Source organism: Chelmon rostratus, chromosome 24 (genome assembly GCF_017976325.1).
Source record: "Chelmon rostratus isolate fCheRos1 chromosome 24, fCheRos1.pri, whole genome shotgun sequence".
NCBI lineage: Eukaryota > Metazoa > Chordata > Actinopteri > Chaetodontiformes > Chaetodontidae > Chelmon > Chelmon rostratus.
This window is the reverse complement of record NC_055681.1, coordinates 3,805,039-3,828,484: the sequence shown is the minus strand read 5'-3', so window position 1 is coordinate 3,828,484 and position 23,446 is coordinate 3,805,039. Positions and strand designations below refer to the sequence as shown.

The 23,446-nt window shown below is 44.5% G+C and overlaps 1 protein-coding gene across 5 annotated transcripts in view; it reads left to right on the top strand.

The window, feature by feature from the left end:
• The window catches only part of LOC121627240 (histone deacetylase 4-like), a 56,930-nt gene that overhangs the window by 4,505 nt on the left and 28,979 nt on the right, over window positions 1-23,446 (top strand). For 4 of the 5 annotated variants that reach the window (XM_041966030.1, XM_041966033.1, XM_041966029.1 and 1 more), the window contains exons 3-4: window positions 13,652-13,720; window positions 21,362-21,690. In XM_041966030.1, coding sequence (XP_041821964.1) covers window positions 13,652-13,720; window positions 21,362-21,690 — 398 coding nt within the window. Of the gene's footprint in view, window positions 1-13,651; window positions 13,721-18,505; window positions 18,648-21,361; window positions 21,691-23,446 lie in introns of those variants that run through there. The other variant, XM_041966032.1, reaches the window with a different exon arrangement.

Here is a 23,446-nt window from a genome sequence, read left to right as displayed (position 1 = left end):
ACATTTTAATCTGGTCTTATGACTGCTAATTGGCTTGATTCAATATGAATGAGCTCCAGAGGGTGAGAGAAAAAGTCCATAACACGGGCTCATTAAGAGAGTCTACGTTCCTCTTTGACACCTAATCAAGCTCAGTTTAGAAGCTTCGGTTTGTGTTTTAGTGAGCTGATGAATTATTCGGCGAGCAGCTGGCAGATGAAAAGGTTAGCTTCCTGCCCCGGTCGGTGTGGTACCTGACAGCGTCGACCGTGTTTACTTTGTACACCTGGGAGTGTGTGCACTATAAATACCACAGCTGAGGTAACCACTGGGCCCCGAGGGACACGAGCGAGCTGCGGCCTAAGCCGGCATCATCAGCCCTCCAACATCTCCATCACCGACACGTGAACGCGCCGCGGCGGGCGGAGCAGGCGTCTCGTACTCTAGTGTTTAAGTCGCGTCCAGAGAAGATGCTTCGTGAGTGTGTCGACTCGCTTTCACCGAGTAAGGGCCAAGCACATTACGTCGTTAGATCAACCTCAGATTAGTGCGGCTCAACCGTTACCATTCAGCTAATTCCCCCACACGTTCACTCGTCTCCTCGACGAACAGGCCTGACTGAAGCAATGCCCCGCTAATCCCAACACATGATTTTCAGAGTGATTAGCGCTAACTGATGCACAACGACATGTTAAATGGTTGAGGTGTGTGCGCCACCTCGACATACATGCTAACGCGCAGTAAAGTTTGATGAAACATGCAAATAATATTCAGGAGTCTGTTTTAACTGAGTTTTTATGATCTTTACTTATTTCTTTCATATTTAGAAGTTATAATTATTTGGAAATGTCTTAAAGATTAAATCTAACCAGTCCTGCAGATGCTTATAGCTCATTTTATGACACATCTTAATATGTATTTCTTCTTTTTTTTACACAATTTTGCAATTTAAAAGAATGATAAAGAGTAAAGTCCGAAAATATAGTTGTTATATTTAAAATCAAGGCAGTAAATTAACTTTAATGGAGTTAAATTTAGTCCTTTGCATCACTGAGTTTCAGAACTGTCCACTGATTTAGCATTTCTCTTTCATAAAGAGGCCTCATGAGAGATCGATGGAATAAAAATGGTCAAAATTGAAGCAACAGAGGCCGAGATATCCTGAGTTTTAGTCCCTAATAGGGTTCAAGCTCTAAAAACATTGGACAGTTCCCATAATACAACTTTCATTAGACTCAATGAGTAAAGCTTCATGTATAAAAATGGCAAAAAAAAAATTAAATGAAAGCAAACCAGCTTTTTACAGATAAATAATTGCTTTTATTTTCTAATTTTTGGTACCTCAATCATTATTTTATCATAATACAATTCTATTGGATGAAGACAAACAGTGATGTTGAGTCAGTGCCCAGCTCTGAACACAGCCAAGGCAGGAAATTTCACTCCTTTCTGGCCACGGGCTGCAGCAGCTGATAAACTAACCAGCTCCTGTTAAAATATAAGAGGATTTAGCCCATTTTTAATTTCCCGCCCTGCCCTGCTTTACCTCTCGTCTTCACAGTTTGCTTCCCACACCAGGGCCAAACAGGGCAACCGAGGATCTGCCCAGCGTCACCCGCGTCCGCTCACCTCCCGCCAAAACAGAAGTAGCTGTGATCTGTTGTGTGAGTCCAGGAGAGACGATTTATACCTGCTGCTGCTGTTTCTCACTGTCTCGTTTGCCTCCGAAAAGCCTTCAGAGGAGACGATCCCGGTCCTCAGAGTGCTGCCGAGCGTGGGCGTCAATTTGAGGTGTTGCTTCTCTCGTTTGAATGACAGCTTAGAGACACACTTGTTGGATGGTGGTGCGCGTTGAGAGACAGAAACAAGCAGCCAAGAGACATTTAAAGACATGAAATGTGAGGAATTGGCCTTGTGGCGCTTCCCGGGCTACGGCAGTGATGTTTACAGAAGTGCAGGGGAAGGAATTTGTGCTGTTTTAAGAGATGCATCATTTCCATTTCTCTGTTCTAATTGTTCTTTTGAAAAATAGACGCGAGGAAATGGATGCTGTGGCTTCTGGTTGCATCAGGGTTGTCTGCTGCTGCCGCTGTTAAATTGAATTTGTTTTATATTGAGTGTAATTAAACAACATTGGCTTTGTTCTCAGGGTGAACAATGAGACTTTCAGATCCTCGGCTTTGTTGTACTCTTGTGTTTGCAGTGCGATCCTAAATTGCCAACTTCTTTTTCTTGCTTTGCACTTATTTACAATCATGAACCAGCCCTGTAAGTAAAGCTGTGTGTGTGTGTGTGTGTGTGCGTGTGTGTGTGCGTGTGTGTGTGTGCGTGTGTGTGTGTTTCCCTACATGTTCACCCTCATGCAGCAGCTCTGGCGGGTGTTTTGCGAGCGTGCATGCGTGCCTGCCTGCTTGTGTGCCATTTTTGTAATCTGCAAATGAGCTTACTAGCACGCACGTTTTTTTTTTTTTTTTTTTGATCCAGGACTTACTCATTTTCTTTATTACAGCAGCGGTGGGATTTTTAGATTAAATATCATTTACCATAAATCTCTTCTTAGAAAAGTGAAATGTAAAAACGCTTTGTCGGGTTTATATTTGCCAGAACAAAAGGCGGGTCAGGCCGAAGAGGCCATCACATCAGTCTTTTTGTGGACGTATCAGCAAACAGCCTGGAGTGTTTGCACAGGAGTGATTACTCTGTGTACAGAGAGCTTTAGCACATTAGCTGGCGACATTTGTTTTGCACTCGTGCTTAGCAATGAGCTAACATGTTGACGGTGTTTGGTTGAGCGGGGCGGTTTCTGTAAATGTCACGCTCAGGATGAATCGCACTTGTCGATAGCAGTTAGGCTAAATATGGAGTATTCAATAAAAACAGACACACACACAAGCAGAAGCGTGGTGATTAACTAGCGCCACCTGCTTGCCAGTCATGAATTTGTTTAAGCTGAACTGTTGAACTTCTGTGTTGGACCGAAGCATAAATGACCAACTGACGGCAAAGTCATTTAAAATCAGTCAACTGCTGATTGTGTTTGGGCCTTTGAAGGTTTCATTTGCTGTACATTAGCCCTCACTCAGAAATGTCTGACCTCAGGGTTCATCATCAAGTGTTTGCCTCTTTCCCATGACTCTCTGGGGCCCCTCTGTGGTTGTGGTCACCTGCCAAGCACCCTTATCAGTTCCTGGCGACAATCCGGGTTGCCCTCTATCCAGATAGAAGGAAGGAAGACTACACAAACCGCATGCTCCTGTGTGTTGAGAAGGAAAGGACAGTGACAAAAACAAAGATAAACCAATGTCTGATGTAGAATAAATGAGTAAGAATGAAACAGTGGAGATGATAGGACATGACAGGTGCATATACCCAGACCACTTTGTATTGGAGATGCACCAATAATACGGTTCTTCATACTTGTGGCAGATACAGTGATCAATAATATTAATCTTACAGATGCAATAAATGCTGTATTTTTAGATTGACGGGTTTATTTTTCCTAATAGAACATAATGTTGTGATGCCTTCATCATCCCTAGAATAAAGAATATTTTTATTATTGTAAATTGCTAATTAGACTAATTAACATTAGATGGGACCATATTTCCTTATTGGCAAGTGGAATATCTTTTTATACCATAAGAAGAAACGTATAAGAAGCATAGGTTCATATTCATCCCTTTACCACCATCATAAAGAAAGAGAAACCGTGTTCACCTCTGATGCTCCGCTGTGAAATTGATGCAGGCAGCGTGAGCTGTGAGTGAAAATGAAAACAGAAGTTTAAAAAGAGCAGCCGGCCTCCTCAGGTGTTACAGTGCCTTATTAAAGAGGGAAGGTGATGCCACTAGCTGGCAAAGATTTGTTTTTGTCTTAGTCAGAAGTGCACCAGCTTTCCAGGAAAGTCTGCAGTGCTCACCACTGGAACAAGAACTGGGTCTGCACATGAGTCATACACACACACACACACACACACACACACACACACACACACACACACACTTAGACCAGTAAGTGGTTGGTAAGTAAGTGCCAGGTACAGTAAGTGATTATTTGTGAATGAGAGGTTTGCACTTTACATTGTTCTATGCAAAAATTAGAATTGAACACATTCCACGAACAAAAGCAGGTCTACAACAGGATGCAAACTGTGTTCAGGTTGAATTTTTACTGCTTTATTTTGCAGGGCCTGTGTGGGCGTGAGCGCCTTTTATGGCTCTGAACCGGTGAACTTGACACAGTGCTCCTTTCCTCGAAGGCTTAGCTGTATCTAGGTTACAAGCGCAACAGTTTCCAGGTTTACGCTGCCTTGAAAAACAACAAAATCTGAGGAGAATCAAAGTGAAATGAACACTAATGAGTCGGGGCAGGAGATGGCATCGTTCGCGCCGGTACCCAAGATTAGATAATGTGTCATCAGGCTTCAGGCGCAGGTGGACTTGCTGCTTTGGATATACAGATTTGAATCTCATACAAACTACTCATAAATTGTGCTTGAATTAGTCAAGATTATATTTAGGCACCCAGGTGAAAAGAGAACGCCACTGTGCCAAAAAATGTTAACAGTTCCGTTTGTACACCTGCAGACCAGCTTTAAACTATTTCATCAAATCAAACACAAATGGTGAAATTGAGAAATAAAGATTAACACTGAATTCTGAAGATGTTAGAGAATTAAAATAATTCTTCCAACACAGGAAACAGGTCAGAAGGCGTAGATGGATTTCGTGCTTGTTAGAAGCTTTAGACGCGCGCACACACACACAGACACACACACACACTATTAGCACTACTATTTAGCATACAGACACAGAGATACAGACCGGTATCGATCTTCTCATCTAACTCTTGGCGAAAAGGAAAAAAGCCAATTTCTCAAAATATCCAACCATTCCTTTAAATCTTTTATTCTGAATCGGTCAGCGCGGAGCTTTGGCAGACATGGTGAGGGACTACCGCTGACGTAAGCAGCACTACGACCATGCAGTGAGACACACATGTTTATTCCCTGGTGCCCTGATGCAGGGCTTTTCCCTGGCTGCTGTGGGACGACTGACAAAAGAGACGCACAAATACCGTTTTCACTGACTTCACCCAGTAGCAGCAGTAGAGCTTGGAGCATCCTCCTCCGCTGTGGGTTTAGACAGCTTACATTAATAATTCACTTTTGTTGGGAAGCCTTTATTGCACTTACAGTGGTGTTCCTTTCACGTCACCAGTCTCACCTCTGCTCTGCATATGCTAGCCAGTTAGCTTCATACTTAGCATCAACTAGACAGCGTAACATCATGACAGCTTAGAGACAGCACAGAGATAATCGAGTTATGGCGTTACACCATTCATATCATAATTTGTACTGTCAGAAACAAAGCAGAGAGAAGAAGAAGGAAGCAGAAACAAACATGTAATTTCAAAATAGAGGTCTCTGAACATAGATGTCTCTGAATGTGAATAATTCACAGCGTAATATGAATAAAATATGTGGTTTCTTTCGGGGGAGTCAGCAGGCCCCTTGAGGCAATAGCGGGGGAAACACTGTGTTGGACTGAAGCCTCTGCTCCTGCTGTGTTGTCCATGCTTGTCCTCACGATCCAATCTGAGGTGATAAAAAGTCCTGGAGGCTGTGTCTGGCCCTCTCAAGGTAATTGTTGCCGTGGCCAAAAACTAATCTTGCAGGTTTATTAGGGCAGGCTCTAATAAAACTCAGGCTCCAGCTCCATCCCCCTACTGCTGACTGTCTCGTATTGTGCCTCATCATACAAGGCAGGGACAGAAAGAAGATTTCACTCAGGATTTTGAGATTTAGCTTTGATTTTTTTTTTTGCCTTGTGGTGGTTGGATTGTCATTTTTTACAATGCTTATTTCTCCAGAATAATTTTACAGCCCAAAATCTCAAAATTTTGTTTCTTTGCTTTGTTTCTGCCATCTGTTGTTGTTAGTTGTTAGTGACATAGTTTGTGCAACAGTTAAAGCTAAGCTACATATACTTTTTTTTTTCAAAGTACAAGTACCTCAGTTTTGTATTTAAGTACACAACTGCAGTAAATCTTTCTGGTTAGCTTTCATCTCTGACAGAAGTTTGGTTAAATGTAAACACTAATGTAAAGTGTCTATAACATTAAAGTCAAAGTACTTTTACCTCCAATCTGTACTCAACTGAAGTACTTCTGACTCTAAGCTGTTAGCTGTTATTGCTGCTAGTTTTGTTAGCTCAGTTATCTGTAAGATCCATTCGCTCTGTTAGCTGTAAACTCTATTAGCTCTGTTAGCTCTGCTATCTTTAATAGCTCTGTTAGCTGAAAACGTCTTAGTTCTGTTTGCTATTAGCTCTGCTTGTTTTGTTAGCTCAGTTATCTGTAAGATCCTTTAGCTCTGTTAGCTGTAAACTCAATTAGCTCTGTTAACTCTGCTACCTTTAATAGCTCTGTTAGCTGAAAACTTATTAGTTCTGTTCACTGTTAGCTCTGCTAGTTTTATTTGCTCTGTTAGCTGTAAGCTCTGCTCGTTTTATTAGCTGTGTTAGCTGAAAACTTTGTTAGTTCTGTTCGCTGTTAGCTCTACTAGTTTTATTAGCCCTGTTAGCTGTAAGCTCTATTAGTGTTGTTATCTGTTAGCTCTGAAAGCAGTTAGCTCTGATAGCGCTATCTACCGAGCAACATCACAAAATCAACCAACTAGACTGCCTGACAAAAACAACGAGCGCATGAGAAGATGTGCTCCGTTGTCGTCAGCGTTTGGTTCAGTTTGTTTTCTGCTAAGCGCTAATTATACATACAAACATACAGACAAAAGTCTTGTTTCATCCAGCAGTTCATCCCAAACACATTTTCTGCTGCCTCAAGGACGAAGTCTCGAGCCCTGATCTGAACCATATTCGGGTCTCACGCCAGTCTTTGATAAACACTGCAGTACAGTTCGCACACAAATCTCTGGATAGCTATAAGTCTATATTATGGATTTGCTTTTTATTACACCTGCCAGATACTATTAACGGGGCAGCAGTGGCACAGAGATTAAAGGAACTGACGTGGACTGGAAGATCACTGGCTTGTACTGGCTGGTAAATGGAAGTGAAGTGAATGAGAGTGAGAGAAAGTGAGGTGCCCTTGAGCAAGACACATGAATCCTAACTGGTCCACTAGAGCTGCCACAATAAGGCAGTGGTTTCCTCTGGGATATTATGTCAGATACAAAACTGTTGAGATGAGCCGAGGAGAAAGGACGCTTCCTAATCTGCCATCTTCTCAAAAGTAAAATAAAAGTAAAAGTTTCTCAGCAGTGGTTGCCCACAGAGATGTGATTGTCAGGCCAAAGTGTAAAGATGGTTAATGCATTAAATTTACATCTCTCTCATCCTACTCTCCAGGCTGGACCCATCCAGTCACTCCTTTTCGCCCTCTTATCCACATGCGCACAGTCACATTGCTTAAATCCGGGGGTGAAAGGGTTAAAAGTTTTCGCTGCAATAAAGAGGGCCCGGCTTATCCCTGAGTCTATTTTTAGAAACACACACACGAGATATGCGCACGTGCATGCATGGCGAACAAACAGTCATTATTTTTGGTCTCCCGTGTTGATTCTCCTCTTCACGATCGAGTGGTTTGTTGCCGTGTGGCTAAAAATGGAGCACTGGACGAGTGCATGCATGACACAACGGCTGCCTCTTTTGTGCGCCGGTCAGTGTGATGCGAGCACGAGCCCTATTCAGGGTAATTTAAGCCTTATTGTCACATTTGCCTGCCGTCCACTTGTGCTGACATGTTGTTTCTATTCTACAAAACCAAATTATGAAATTGTGGCAGATTGCAAAATGCACTTCAGCGGCGTGTTCCCACAATGCTGCACCCTCCCTCCCTCGCTGAACCCGGCGAACAGAGATGAGGTTCCTGCCAGCCAGACAGTTCGTCAGCTCTGTCCTCCCATGTGCCACCAACTTGGCTGAACATGACTAACAGTCCATCCCAGAACAAACCCAGGGGGGTTTCTTGTGCAACGCTCGACCCCCTACATGCACAAGCTCAGCTTTGTCCTTGTGCAAATGGGGCGCAGCACCCATCTTGTCCTGCCGCACCCATCCCCCTCCAATCATGGCCTTTATACAGAGTGCTGTTTCAGAAAAGCTCTGTTTTTAATTGGTATTAGTACAGAAACAGCAGAGAAGGAGAGAGAGCTAATGAAAGGAACGGGACGCATCTTTTGTCCCTGTGTCTTTTGTCTCGTCCCGGCTGAGAAACGGGATACACTGTGTTCTGCCAACGAGCTGTCAACGGCAATTACGGTTTACACTGCCGCCTCAGAGCCCTATCCTTGTGCCTTTTGACATTGTGCTCCACAGTGCTTGACAGGAAGCATGGATGTCTGGCCTGGGCATCAAGGAAGTACAACCGTTATACAAACGGATCAGAGGATGATCGTCGCTGCGACTTGAAACATACGAATGCTTGAAAAAGTGAAAATATACCAAATGTTAAACGGTGCACCTGTTACTCTGTATGCATAGTAGCTGCGGAGCAACTGTCATCTCACATATTGTGGGTGTTTGTTGTTGTAAGGCATTAGGCCCTGTTACCGAGGCTTTACGGTTGCATTACAAATCGCCTAGCAACCGCGTGTGGCACCATCATGGATGTCCTTTAAGAATCGACTGTGTGCAAATAAAAAACGCTCTCAATAAAGAGAGATTGTGTGTGTGTGTGTGTGTGTGATAAGTGGTGTGTGTGGGCTAGCTCAATAATTCATGCATTTGTCCATTTTCTGTACATAATTTTGCTGCACAAGGTGAGTGCAGGGGGCCGCAGTCTCTCCCAGAATGCACTGGGTAAAAGTCAGGGAAACACCTTTCATAGCCTAACTTGTGGTTAGAAATATAGCTTTCTGCCATTGATGCTCAAGTTCTTTGGACCACCAATACGGCTGCTTGGGGGGTGTGTTACAACACCCTCTATATGGTTTTGTTGCGTTATTTAATTATGTTGCACGGTCACCACCGACATGCATCATACTGAATGCCAGAATTCACACAGAAAAATTATTTTTCCTGCAGATTTAGATGCAGGAAACTCAAGTGTCAAAGGTGTATTTCAGTTTAGCTGTCTGGTTTTATATAAATCAAATAATGTTTGTCGATCAGGAACAAAAGAACTTTTCACTTGGATTTCTGAAGTCCGATCAGACGAACCCAAGGTGTCGTCTTCTCGGCAGGTTTTACCCTCCTCCGCTTTGCTTTGACCATTCTCTCTTATTCAAGCTGCAGCTTATGCCCATAAATTTGCACCCCTTAAATTATAAATGAGCTAATAACTCACGTACAAATGCTTATCCAACAGCCACGGTCATATTAAATGAATAAATCTGAACTGCAGACATTGCAACACTTCGAGTCTGAGGCTCACTCCTATGCATGTTCGTTTTTGTGTTTTTGTAGCTTCAGCATCTCTGCAGTTGTAGTTTTTGGTCTCTGTATTGTTCTACTGACCTCATGACTTTAATGTGTTTTGGACTTGAAACAGACAATTACCAATTCCCAACTAATTTTTGATTTTATATCAAATGACGGCATTCACCGAGAAGCACAAATAAGCACCATGCCAAATTGCATTACCGCTGTGTTTTTCCAACTCTAGCAGCATGAAATGAGGGTCAGATGGTTGTTTCCGACTGTTCCCGGGACGCAAACTGGTGGCGGCTCACACAGGGGTCACCCATTCTCTTTTATCAGTCGCCGTGACGTCAGCCGGTGCCCTCGGGAAGCAAATTTGCGACCCAGAGGAAAAGGCTCTTCAAGGAGAGGCGTGTTTGATTAATCGTATTGTTCCTGTCTGCTTCACCTTGCTCACTGGAGTCACCCTGGACGAAGCAGCCAGAACGGAAGTGCACTGAATGTAATGAGGCTGGAGCATCCTTCCTCCCTTTCTCTCTGTCGCTGTCTCTCTTTGTAAACGCCACAGAGGCACGGGCAGACATCTCATTTCTCCTACATAACAAAGGCCTCTGTCAACATACAGTATGCAGTCGGGGGTCAAGCTCGCCCGTCTTTCCACGCCGTCACAAAACTACGCAATGCAGCGCTAGAGCGAGGACTCTCCACCGTTCGGTTAGCTCATTACTCCCGCATCCCTCCCCGTTTTCAGCGCAGATCATAACATGCATGTTTTCAACGAGCGGTAGCTGCATTAGCTTGAGTTGACTGACTCTCTGCCTGAGGCTAGCCGAGGCTATTTATAGCTCCCCTTCTCCTGATGCTTGCCCAGTGGGACCAAGAAGAGAGGAGAGGAAAGAAAGAAAGAAAGAAAGAAAGAAAGAAAAAAAGAAAGAAGGAGAAAGAGGGAGGAGGGGGCTGCTGGGGAACTAGGCTACATTCAAGATTGATGGACCCTGTTGCCAAGGTATAGGGCACTTCTCTGCAAGTACGTGGTGCTTGTGCGTGTGGTTTGGTGCTTCATTACGCCGTTGGATGTGTGTGTTTGTACACACCTGTGCTCCCTCCACATGTGTCTCAGGTTTCAACCTCGTGGTTTGGGCTGAAAGCTTATACGCTTTGTCTAGATAACCGCAGACAAAGACATCCGTCCCCTAATTCCCCACACTTAAGTCGGAGCTGTAAAGCTGCTACAGGCAATTTGTGCAAAAAACGGCGTAGAATTACTCCGAGCCACAGGTGTCATCGCACACAGATGCACCTCATTTCCATTGCAAAATGCGGCAGCGTGTGTGCGTCATTTGAATAGGCTCGTCAAGAGATATCAACTATCATTGATGTGGATCTGTTTGTTTTGGAGAGGTGTGACCACCTGTCTGCTCTTGCAATATTTCCTCACCTTTTGCATGAAATCTGACACGGTGCACGTGTGTGACGCTGCAGATTTGACCCGTGTCTCGCAAAAGTTTGGAATTTGAATAGCACCTGTTTTGAGGTTGTTGTTTTTTTTCCCCTTCATCATAAGACATCAAGCAGCAATGTCTGGCAGCCACTGGTGAGGGGATTTAGCTAAATAAACCCATGTGTGTTGAGATTCGTTTGAACGGGACCAAACGTGATGTTCGAAGTCCACACCCAAGTCCTCACAGGGATTGGTGCATCGGGGTGCAGCCATTCATGCAAGGTGGTGCGAGACAAATACACACACACACACACACATAATCAGCATGCGATGCATCCTCCAGCTTCATGGCTAATTAAGTGTGTGTCTGTGTGTCTGTGCCAGTCTGGTCCAGAGAGAATTCCAGAAATAGATCATGCACAGTGAGACGCTCGCCTGTTTTCCTCGCTTTTATTCCTCCAAAGGGATTTTACATGTCTTTTCATCTCCCATCCAAAGGAATAATTGCATGTTTGCGCGCCTCAGATGTCTTTAAGCCTTGTGCTCAGAATATATATGGATCAGGTGCTGATGATTGCTAAAAATACATACAAACAGTGCTGCTCGGAAGTTTGTGAACCCTTCAGAATTTTCTATATTTCAGCATAAATGTGATCTCCAATGTGATTAGAACTTCATCAAAATCCTAAAAATACATAAAGAGGTCCCAGTTAAACAAATCACACGAAAACATGCTTTTTTTCTTTTTGTGTTGAGCAAAGTGATCTACCATTGATTATCTTTGTCGGACAAAGTGTGCGAATCTTTTCTGTCAGTACCTGGTGTGACCTTCTTGTGCAGCAATAACAGTTTCAACTCAGCGATGTTGGTTGGCTTCAATTCATGAGCTGCTCTCTTCAGGTGTTTTCACAACATTTCTATTGGATTAAGATGTGGACTTGGACTCCGTCATTCCAAAACTTTTTTCTACTGTAGCCATTGTTTGGGAGACTGACTTGTGTGTTCAGGGTCATTGTCTGCATGACCCACCTTGTGTTGAGCTTCAGTTTATGTACAGATACCCTGACATTGTCCTGTAGAATTTGCTGGTACAATCCAGAGTTCATTGTTGCGTCAATGACTGCGAGCCGCCCTGGTCCCGAGGCAGCAAAGCAGCCCCAAACCATGATGCTGCCACCACTGAGCTTCACAGTTGGGATGTGGTTCTGAAGCTGGAATGCAGCGTTTGGTTTCCGCCAAACATGACGCTTCTCATTTAAACCAAAAAGTTCTCGTCCGTCCACAGAACATCCTTCCAAGAGCTTTCCTGGTCATCCATGTGGCCTTTAGCAAACTTTAGACAGGCAGCATAATAATGGTGCTGAATTTCCTCCATTTGTGTGTGACAGCAGATTGGTGAAGGCCTTAATCTCTGTGAACAGACGAATTTGCATTCATATGCAGATATTTGTCTATAGAGATTAGCAAAAATGTACACATGGAACAGGAAGTCTTGTCCTGCAGCAGAAGGATCAAAATATTGGCCGTTGCTCCCAGAGGCTGAATCAGACGGAAGCTGATTGGTTCTGAGATTGGTGAAAGACCAACTCTGGAAATAGTTTAATGACATTTTCCAGCCCAGTGAGCATCAACAACTTTTTGTCGGAGCTCTGCAGGAATTTCCTTTGATGGAGGTATTGCACACTTCCACAAACCTGTATGGTAAAGACCAGACTTTGATAGTAAACACCCAGATTTATGCAACATATTCTTTCACTCAGGCAGGGACTGCTAAGCTCACACATAAGCGAGAGGTTCCCAGACTTTTTCCAACAGAGACTTTAATGTTGCATAATACTGCTATTCATATGCCTCAGTATATATCTGCTGTTATTTTAGGTCACATTTATGCAGAAATACAGAACATTTTGAAGGGTAGTGTTGCTGTATATAGAGAATGTGTGTGTGAGTAGTCACAGATTTGTGTGCAGTTGCAGTGCAAGTCTTCTCTCTCCTCCCTTTTTGTGCCTTATATTTGTTTTTCCTCCATCGCCTCATCCTCCATGCCTCCCTCTCCTCTCTCCACTCCTTACCTCTGTCTTCCCCCTCTCCTGCGATGCCTCCTCCTCCTCCTCCTCGTCCTCCTCCTCCCCCTCCTTCACCACCCCATCTCTGTCGCTCTGCTTTTTATAGCCATGTCTTCCCAGGGCTCGGCAGCTACAAAAGCCTTTTCATGTTGCCACTATAATTACAGCCTACACACTTGCACACACACACCCACGGACACGCATGCATACACGCACAAGCGCAGGAGAGGAGCGCAGCAGCAGCACCACTGTGTCTTTGTGTCTGCATGTGTGTGCGTTGTGTGTGCGTGCTCCGCATGTGCTGTTATACACAAAAGGGTGAGCTATTTTTACCTCTCTCCCTCCCTCTCCTCCTCTCCATCCCACCCCCTCCCCCCAACCCTTCATCCCTCTCTGCTGCTGCTGCCAGCCACATTTGCTATGCTGAGCACAGGCAGTATCAGTCGAGCCCCAACATCCCTCCTCTCGCACACTGAACTCGCACACACGAGCTGTTGAAGGCTGCTCCCTCTCGGTATCCCTCAGATTTCGAGCTTATATTAGAGCACCTCTGCAGCCGAGCATCCCTGCAAGTAAACAGCTTGCGCGCTTTCGCCGGTCATGGACCAGGGGGTCGCTCAGGTGGCGGTAGCGGCGCAGCGGCATGTGCCCGCTGCTTTGCAGATGACCTGAAGCCCGTCCGTTCGGACTGTGGTCTTAACTGCCTGATTAGCAGGTTTGTTGCTGGAAACTCATCTCAATGTTGCGGACCATATTTGAAGCGGAATGTGCTCTCTCTTCCACAGAGGGGATCCTGGGAAAGGAGCAGCCGCTGGAGGTTCTGAAGACATCGGCGCTCAACCACATCCCAACAGGTTGGACACTGTGCTTGTGTGTGTGTGTGCATGAGCTTCTGCAAACCAAAGCCTGTGTGTGTGTGTGCACCTACGTGATTTCACTATTAACCACATCCTGTGTGCCTTTGCATGCATAGGTGTTGCGAGGACGCGTCTCATTGTCGTGATTGTTTTCAGTCCAATTATTGAAGTGTCCTCACCTTAAAGATACCTGTTCTCATGTTGCAGCACTGTGACAACTGTAACTCACAGATATGGTTTATCTAACTGATAGCTGGGATTTTATAAGTCTTAAAAAGAGTCCATGCTTACTCTCCTCTACGTTATATTGATGCAGTTATCTCACAGTGCCATTTTGTTGAATGGAAATACAAACGCCCCGAATGTAGGCGCTCTGTTTGTGAGCTTATGTTAAATTGTCGGATATCTCAAGAGGAACAGCTGCCGGAAATATACAGCAAAACAAGCAATTGTGCATCTCGGTGATGTGTTTACCTCAAGTTCCTGAGACAGGCTGTCCCAAAACAAATCAGAGGTACCTTTCTGACCGAAAATACAGGAGAAATAGGTCTCCACATCTGAATCTCTATTCTGTGTCCTTTGCAGGGACCATTAAGTGTTGTACTGTATTTACAATAGCTGAAGGAGGAGGGAGCAGAGATGAAGCTGTATAGAGGGAGGCGAGAGTACAGACGTGAAAGGAAAAGATGGAGATGAGGTAATCTGAAGGAGAAACGAGTCTGAGGTAATATATGCATAATGCATTATCTAATTCCATAATGAGGATACTTAAACTGTTCCACCACGGAGTACAATTTGGATTTTCCCCTGAAAAGATAATGCAGCCAGTAAGAGTGCGATTCATAATTTACTCCCCCGTGCTGCTCTTCAGCTTTCTGTTGATTTCACAGAGCAGCAGTCAGCAGGTCGGTGAGCTCAGCCAGCCTGTTGCTCTGAAAGGAACAAATAAGTAACAGTTTCCTCTTCACTTTAACCCGAGGTGTCTTCCTCTTGTCCCCGACCTCGCCGCAGCCTCACATGTGCTCTCGTGTTGTTGTTGGGGTTATTTTCTCAGTGCCTCCGGCTACGCTGATAAAATATTGAAATTCGCTGGAGTGGCTTCATCAGATATTCTCTAAATCTGTTGTCTTGGATACGGAGCTGCTGGGGCCTCCGCGCCGGTAGCATGTGTGACCCGGACTGTTTGGATGGGCTGCTCACAGGACGAGCAGAGTACACCTGTCTGAGAGCATTTATACTGCACTCTGTAGCATCCCTCCACCACTACAGAGTAGCTTCCTCACAGAAAATGCATTTGTTGCATCGTTAAAGTCCTGAATGCTTTGTCATCTAATCTTTATGTAATCCTTTATGTTGTCAGATCCTGGTGGATGCATTTAACGCACAACATGCAGCTTTCTTTTGGGATGCAAAGAAGTGGCTGCTGCACCTGCAGGGAGCTTCATGACTCAAAGCAAACACCTGAGCTGTGCTGGTTGTTTTAAGAGACACTGTGAACTTTTATTCAACAGTTAACTTGACCTCATGGCAAGGAAGCCTCACTAGGCTCTCTTTGAGCTGGTGCTGGAAGTCAATCAAACGAACATTTAGATTCTGGTGAACTATACGTTGAATCATTGAACTCTTGCATTAAAATGAACAGTCACGTGTTGTAGCTTCTCAGATGTGAAGATTTGCTCTTTTCTCTCTCACTAATATGTTTGGGTTTGAGCTGTAGGTTGGACAAAACAGCCAACCTGAAGGTGTCACCTGTGTGGTGGGCCGTTCCCTATTGATTGATTCATTGTTCAGGTACAAAATGTGTTTGTGTTTATATAAAACATCTGTGATTGTTTCACATTTGACAGAGAAAAGCAAATTCTCACAAGAGACGAGTTGGAACAAGCGATGTTTGGAGCATGAATCAACAGATTCATTAATATTGAAAATTGAAATGTAGTTTCAGCCGCAAACTGGATGTGATATTTGGATCGGACGAGGTTTTGATCTGAGTTCTTCATCTGTCAGCATAGATTGAAGATTGGGAACAGTGCTCGGCCACGGGGATCATGTACATGTACATCCTCATGGAAGTGAACACGTTCCTGCACGTAGGGCCCCTCAACCTTCACACGTCGGCCCCTCACGTCTCACGTGTTATGTCTCTGCCTCGCGTTCACCCATCTCCCTCCTCTTAAGATGCGGTGCTGCAGACCGTTGTACGATGTGACCGAGACCGCGACAAGTCAGAGCTCGCTTCTCAGCAGAACGAGACTCGCTGCAGCTCCACACGTCCCTCTGTCACGCCCTCACTGCTCCCTGCCCGGAGTTCTGTCTTGTTTTTCAAGAGGTCACAGTGTCATTTTGGCGAACAGTCAGTGGGCTGACGCTCACCCGACCCACCCTCAGAGGCCAATCAGTAAGCGGACAGCAGCTATTTTCATCAACAGATGTGCTACTTGTTGCCCCTGCTGCTAAATGCACTGTGAAACCCTCTGCAGAACATCTCCCCTTCCTTGTCATCGCTGTGCGTAGTTAAAAAAAACAACAACAAAAAGATAATTTTGCAAAGGCCGCTCTCAACGGCTCTGCTCGCCTCCGTGTGACATCTATTAAGCCTAACGAGTGTTGAGCTCAGGCAGTCAGACCGTGCGATATACACCCGGCGAACTGAGTCTCAAATCAGAGACGCCAGCCCTCTGCATTGTCTGGTATAAATAGATCTGCAATTGGAGCTAGAAGAGTTGTGGAGTGCGCCCGAGGGGTTGTTAACAGATTGTGATTTGTTGCGGGGAGATTGAGGGAAGAAAGGTGGGAGGGAGCGACTGAGTGGAGAAGGGCGCAGAGCGGGGCCGGAGGACGGGGCAAGAAGAAGGAGCACGGAGGGAAGTGAGGCGACGACCCTGCTGAAAGGTGGAGGAATAATGGGTCAGAGCTGAAATGACCTGTCGTGATGTCATTATTGCACAGTGGTGGAGAGACACTTCTACGTCTAGATGTTTGAATCACAGCGTGGAGATTCCCCGTCATGCTTCAAAAATGTTCCATCCCAAACTCAAGGAAACTTTTAAACGCTAAAAGAGAAGAAGAGGAACAGAAATGAGAGGTTTCCCTTCAGGCTTCAGATTCTAAAGGAAACGTTAGAATTGAACTGAAGTCTTTGCTCTTGTCAGACTCGCGTTGTTCAAGCTAAAATTGTCAGTTGTGTAAGACTCCTGGAAGCTCCTCCGGTCTCCCGCGAGACGGCACGTTTGTCTTTGTTTTGGTGTTCTCTGAGCGCCCCCATATTGTCTTGTATCTGGCACACATCAGTAAACTGAGGTACGTGTTTGACGTCACTGCTTGTATACAAAGATGTGCTGATATCGGAGTTTATCTTTGTCAAGTTGCAGCCAAGTTAGTCTGATCGACTTCTGAATGTTTTTTTATCTGCCGTCATGTTTGTGGGAGTTTGGGTGTGTGCTGTGTGTGTGCTCTTTCTCAGAGCAGGTTTCTCAGTATTCTTTAAGGTTTTTAATCAACGATGTTTATTGAGCATTTTATGGAGCTTGACCTGTTAAAGGGTGGTAGCTAATTATGTTTTTCATTATTGATTAATCTTTTTTATTTATTTATTTAAAATTATTTTCTCCGTTAATTGTTCAATTGTTTGTCACAAAATCGTTGATGTGCATGTTCACATTGCTTGAACGTGTCCTGCCAACTGTCCAAAACACAAAAACATTCAGTTTGTTATCAGTTAAGATGAGAAATCCTCATATTTGAGAACATTTTTTGCAAATTGTTTGTTTGAAAAGATACACGAATGGTTAATTTATTTCAAAAATGGTTCTGCTTCAGCTCCGACCTGATATATATTCAAAATGCTCAGCAGTTTAGTTTACTTCCTCAAATATTCCACAATAAAAGCAGATAATAGAAATAAAAAATATGACAAGCGAGGTCAAAAAATGCTAAAAAGATAAGATAAACACGCTTTAGCAAAAGGCTCAGTCAAACACATGACAAAATGAGCAGAAGTGTGAATGAAATCTGCAGACAAAAGTAGAAACCTTGACATGTCTGTCCAAACATGCACATGCATGCACACGCCGTGATGATAAAACAGCACAATGTCAAAACAAGAGGCTACAGTAGCAACGTCTGAGATGGCAGAAAACAACCAATAACAAACAGTTGTCGAATACTAATCCCTAATTTTATTGTGATCCCCCAGTATTAATAATCGGGGGAGCCTCCCTGCAGGGAAAGTCCTTACTCTGCTTCACCTGAAACCATTTTGTGGTTTTATTTGTTTGGGAAATGCAGGCAAATTCCAGGCCTGGAATTTGGACACACAGTATTAAAACCACACGAGAAAGAGGGAACGAGTGAGAGAAAGAGATGGTTATTATAAGTAGGGGAGGAGGGGGGACCCAAAGGAGACATGCAGCCGAATGGGACGCCTGCAAGCGTGTGGGAGATATTTGATGCACTGCAACCGGCGTGGAGGGTTTTCCTTGGCCTTAGAAGCAAGGAAAGCAGGTCGAGCGGGGAGAGAGCATAGAGGGTGAGGAGAGAGAGTGCAGTGTGTGTGTGTGTGTGTGTGTGTGTGTGACGTTGGTTCCTGGAAAAGCAGAGGGCTGCAGAATAAACAGGCTGCATGCCTGAGACTGCCCTGTGATGTCACCACTGGGCAAACGAGGGACGAGGGGAGGAGAGAGAGAGAGCGAGAGAGAGTTAGAGAGAGAGACGCCCATCAGGTTAAACAGGAGGGGATGAACAGAGAGCAAAAAGTGACAGAGGTGGAGAGCAGGAGGAGAAGTCAGATGAGCAGGAACGAGAGCGTGCTGGCGTTCTCTGTAAGACACTGAAGGAGGAAGGCAGGAGGAGGAGGTGCAGTGATAAGGAGGACGGAGAGAGAAGGCTGCTGAGAAGAAGAGGAGGAGGAGGAGAGCACTGATGGGTACGTTTAGTGACACCGCCGATTCCCACCTCCCTGTCTCCCTGTCTCTCTTTGTGCTTCTCCCTCTTTTGTGTGGCGAGCAATTAGCGCTGCCGGTGTGACAGCCATGCCATATGAGGTGTGTTTGTGCATCTGTGTGCGTCACCATCAATAAGTGCAGGAGGCTGTTTGTGTGGCGTGAGGGGACTCGATATCTGTCGAGGAACATTTTGTACGGGGGTGTGTGTGTGTGTGTGTGTGCAAGCACATGTGTGTATGAGTTATGGATTTGTTTTGGCCAAGTCTGGAGCTGCAACGCTTTGACAAGTGCAGTTTTCAGTCATGACCACCGACTTGCCTGTGCTGTCTTTCTTTCCTTTCCGTAACAAGCTCTTATACTTGTATACTCTTATATGTGATAAGAAAATCTGCTTTTTTGGCCAGACGTCAGCGGTCACAGCGCATGTTTATATTTGACGTCAGCTTGAAACCGACCCTGAAGACTTGATGTGAAGTCCCTGCTGCTTTCAGCCTTGAGCCTGATGAATAGTCAGAAAGACATTGACTCAAACTGCAAAGTGGCGCATATAGATCCAGGTACAATCACGGCATGACTGCGGCCTTTCAAATCAAAGAAGAAGACGCTTTCAGATCTGTCGTCAAAGCAAAACTCCCTTTTTGTGTTTTGTTCCAGACTTGCTCTACAGAGTGACTCAGGATTGTAGGAGTTAGTCTTTACTAACAAGCCCCCTCTCTCCTTTCTTTCTGCTCTCATCAACTGCCAAACTGTGGCCGCCGTCGCTTCTAAAACGAGCAAGGGCCAAACGAGAGAAAACTGAAGGCGTCGCTGCATTTAATTACATATCAGGCACCTTGTTAGTCACATTCACTCATGGCAGAAAGCTTGTAGCTCCTTTTGTTGGATGGGAATTAACTGTGGAAGGGCGAAAGAAGGCATCTTATGATGGGAAAATGTCAAACCTCATGTCCTGCGGGTCGAAACTGATATTAACTTTGGGCACATTGTAAGCAGAGAAAGACTGTGCCAAATACTGATCCATATGTTGTTGTCATCCCCCTCATGACGGCAGTCCTCCAGGAGCTGTTGCATGTTGTTGCCGGGTTCTCCGAGCAGCCATGTGGGTACATTTCGCCTGCTGCACGAAAACACAAAGGTGGATGTTTTTAAAGGCGTCACGTGGCTTTAATGGCAAGTGAAGCTTGTTCAGGAGAAGTGAAAGTCTTTTTCTTAGCCTGCTACCCAGCTAAAGGATCTTCTATGAATGCTTTATGGCTTTATTTTTCAAACGTGGCACGTCTCCCGAGAATGATGTCTGAAGAGAGTGTGTCTGTTGAGGCCCAACAGATGCAGGTCTAAAAAATTGGAGTGGAAATGAAAAGAGAGCAGCGATTTTTCCAATGAAGATGCTTGTAGCGAGAGACAGACATCCCTCGGATCAGTTTGTATTTACGATCGTTCTTAAAGGTATTTTCACAGTTGGATTGAGTGTGACATCCTAAAATAATGCTGAAAAATCTCTCCAGGTTTTAGGCGTATTTTCTTCAAACTGGTGCAGCCCAAGTGTAAACTCACTGTGCAATTTGTCATGTTAAGTGTGTCTGTTGGGGCGTTCGTGCGCTTCCATAGCCGCGCTATTAAGAGTGCCAGTGATGGCGTGTTTGCTCCTTTATTAGCACAAAGTTCCAGGCAAGTATCTCTGGCTCTTGCCGCTCTCTCTGTCAACATGTAGGTAAATCGTCTCCTATTTATTCAGATTTAGTTGGGAGGAAGCCGTGTGATTGGACGGCTTCCTGTGCAGTGATTCGTGGGTGGCTGGCCCAGCTCAAGGTCTGCACCTTGCCAGGTCAATGCAATCTTTGTCAGATGTCATGTGTGACTGCAGCACCAGTCATGCAGCATCGGTTGTGTGTGTATTCGTGTGTGTGATTGTGAGTAAAGGCAAAAAGTCATCAGTGTCACGGATTTCTTAAATGCAACATGAAGCTTTTTTTTGATCTCCATGACAAGATTCTGTTCTGAGGTCAGAGGTCAGAATGAGCTAATGAAAAACACTCCTTTAGCAGGCTTTAAATAGAAGATGGTCACCAGTGTGGATAGATTGATTGTTTTTTACAGATATTAAAGATTTAGATCTTTTGCTGGTCAAATAACAATCAATACTTCTCAATTACAGGCATCTATAATGTTTCTCGTGGTTTTTAAGATGTTTTATTGTCAGGTGAAACTCTAATAATTTGATTTATCACTCTGATTTGTAAACATATTAGCCATTTCTAAATATTTGCAGGTATGCATTTCCTTCGCTAAGTGTGCAGAAAAGCTGGGAGAACCTGTTAATTGTGATCACAAAGCTCTTTGTGATCTTTGAAAACACTTTGATGCTGACACTGAAGACAGATATCTGTGCAGTCTGCTGCCAACAGGTATCTTTTTATAACGCTTAATGCTGCATCCCTGAGCAGGCAGACACATTAAATAACATTTTGAAGATCTTTGATTTGATCTCATTCAGCTGCACAGTGTCTCTCCTCGCAGTAATATTAAGTATGCAACCAGCAAAGTGCCTGATAGGATCAATGTGACACACAGACACATGTTACGGTCATTTTTGGACAAAACTATTAAAACTAATACTGTAAAAAGGGGACAGACAGCGTCCTCAAAGAGTTCTGTATGATTGCAAATCAACATTTCTCTGTTTTCGTCCCCACAGTGGACATCAACTCGGCGCTGCCCCTGCGTCTCCCTCCGGCCGCCATCCCCATGGATCTACGCGTGGACCATCACCAGCAACAGCAGCAGGTGTCCTCGCTCTCCCCGCCCGGCCAGCAGTCGTCCGGCCCGGGGTCGCTGGGAGGGACGGGCCAGGTCGGCGGGGGCGGCGTGGTGGGGGCCTCGGTGCGCGAGCAGCAGCTGCAGCAGGAGCTGCTGACCCTGAAGCAGAAGCAGCAGATCCAGCGACAGATCCTCATCGCTGAGTTCCAGCGGCAGCACGAGCAGCTGTCCCGCCAGCACGAGGCCCAGCTGCAGGAACACATTAAGGTATATCATTTACATCTCTGAAGGGTTACCTCAGAGCTGCCATTTCTGCCACTTCCTGCTTCTTCTCCACTGCAATTAAGAAGCTTTTTACTACACTTTTATTCGACAGCTTTAGTTTCAAGTTACTTTACAGATTCAGATTAATTATTCTTAAAAAATGTTAATAAATTATGATGCATTATTGTAGCTTTAGCTTCTGCTTCCACCTTTACCAGCTGCACCATTGGTGATGCTTACACAGTAATGCATCAATAATTAGAATCCAGTAATATTACATATATTATATTACATATAGTAAAAACCTACTTACGTCTAACTTTGAATGCACATCCTTTACTAATGCATTTGTAAAAGAGTATTTCTACACTCCGTTTTTTGCTACTTTTATCTAAGTAATGGATCTGAATACATCTTCCATCACTGGATATGACTGAATGAAATCGCGATTAAAGCCATAACAAAGAAGAAAACCATTTAAAATTGTTTTAAAAGTCAGATTTTCAGACCATCATTGACCTTCAAGTGACTGATAAATACATTTACTTTAGAATAATACTGCAGAATTCAGAGTAAAGACTAATTAGATAATCCACTCTGCCTTCTTTTCCAGGCTTTTGAGACAAAACGAGAAAGTCTGAACTCATCTAACCTATGCAATCATTCCTGTTTTTGATCGTTAGTGCACCAGAATGTTTCATCTCAGCTGTGTAGCTAAAGACACTTTGGCTAGATTTTCTGGATAAGTGAGGTAGAAGATATGACTCGGGGGCATTTTTCTCACGGAGTTCGTTTGAAATAATTCCTGTGGATGTGGAGCACCTCAAAGAGTGAGTATACAGAGTAAATTTGGCCTTTATTTTCAAGGAAAGATAGCATCATCAATCAGCAAAGCCAATTGCAGGCAGCAATGTGCACAAACAAATACAACTAAAGCTGCACAAAAGAGTTTTTATTTAACTCCTCCAAGAGGCTGCAGTCCAGGAGCCCGAACCTATTTTAAAGTTTCTGAAACAAAGCAGAGGCAGCTCTTAATTTAGTCTACCACAGGATTCTTCATTAACAGACCGAACTCACCGAGAGAGAGCAGCTCTGTCAGCTTTAAATCTCTGAGTAAAGAGCGAGCCGAGAACAAGGAGGCACTTCGGCTTCATTAATTCAGCTTCAGGGATGGATAGCAGCAATATAAGGATGTGCTTACATTCAGAGAAAGTGTGAAAGATGGACTTCTGTGGCGCTGGTGGTGGGTTACGTAACTAAACCCTCACGCACCAGTCCTGTTGTAGCCTCGGCGTCCAATAATAAATACGTCTTAACACGAGGATGGAAATGGCACTTCGAGCCAGCACATGACACGCAGCAGATCGAGCGGGGATCGCACGCCCTTGTCGGAGTGACCTGGAAATACGAAGTGAATCTAGATCAGCACGCCCACACTCCGGAGCTCTAATACATCGGGGCCCCTGAGAGCACCGCAGCGCTCCTGTGGGGCTCAGATGTCATGTAAAAATATTCTAGTGTTTGTTCTGTGTCAGAACATTACTGCTGTCATGTGAATTGTAATACAGCTGAACTACTTCTTCTTCTTTTTTCTTTGAATAAAAGGCCTAAAAATGGATTGTGGGTGCAGGAGATTAGATTGGATTACATTAGTTTGAATGTAACGATTTTAATTCCTCGCGTGCGACTTGATTCATACTGGAGGCCTTTCTTTCCTCACTTCCTTTCTGTCTCTTCCTTCCGACTTGCTTTTCTTCAG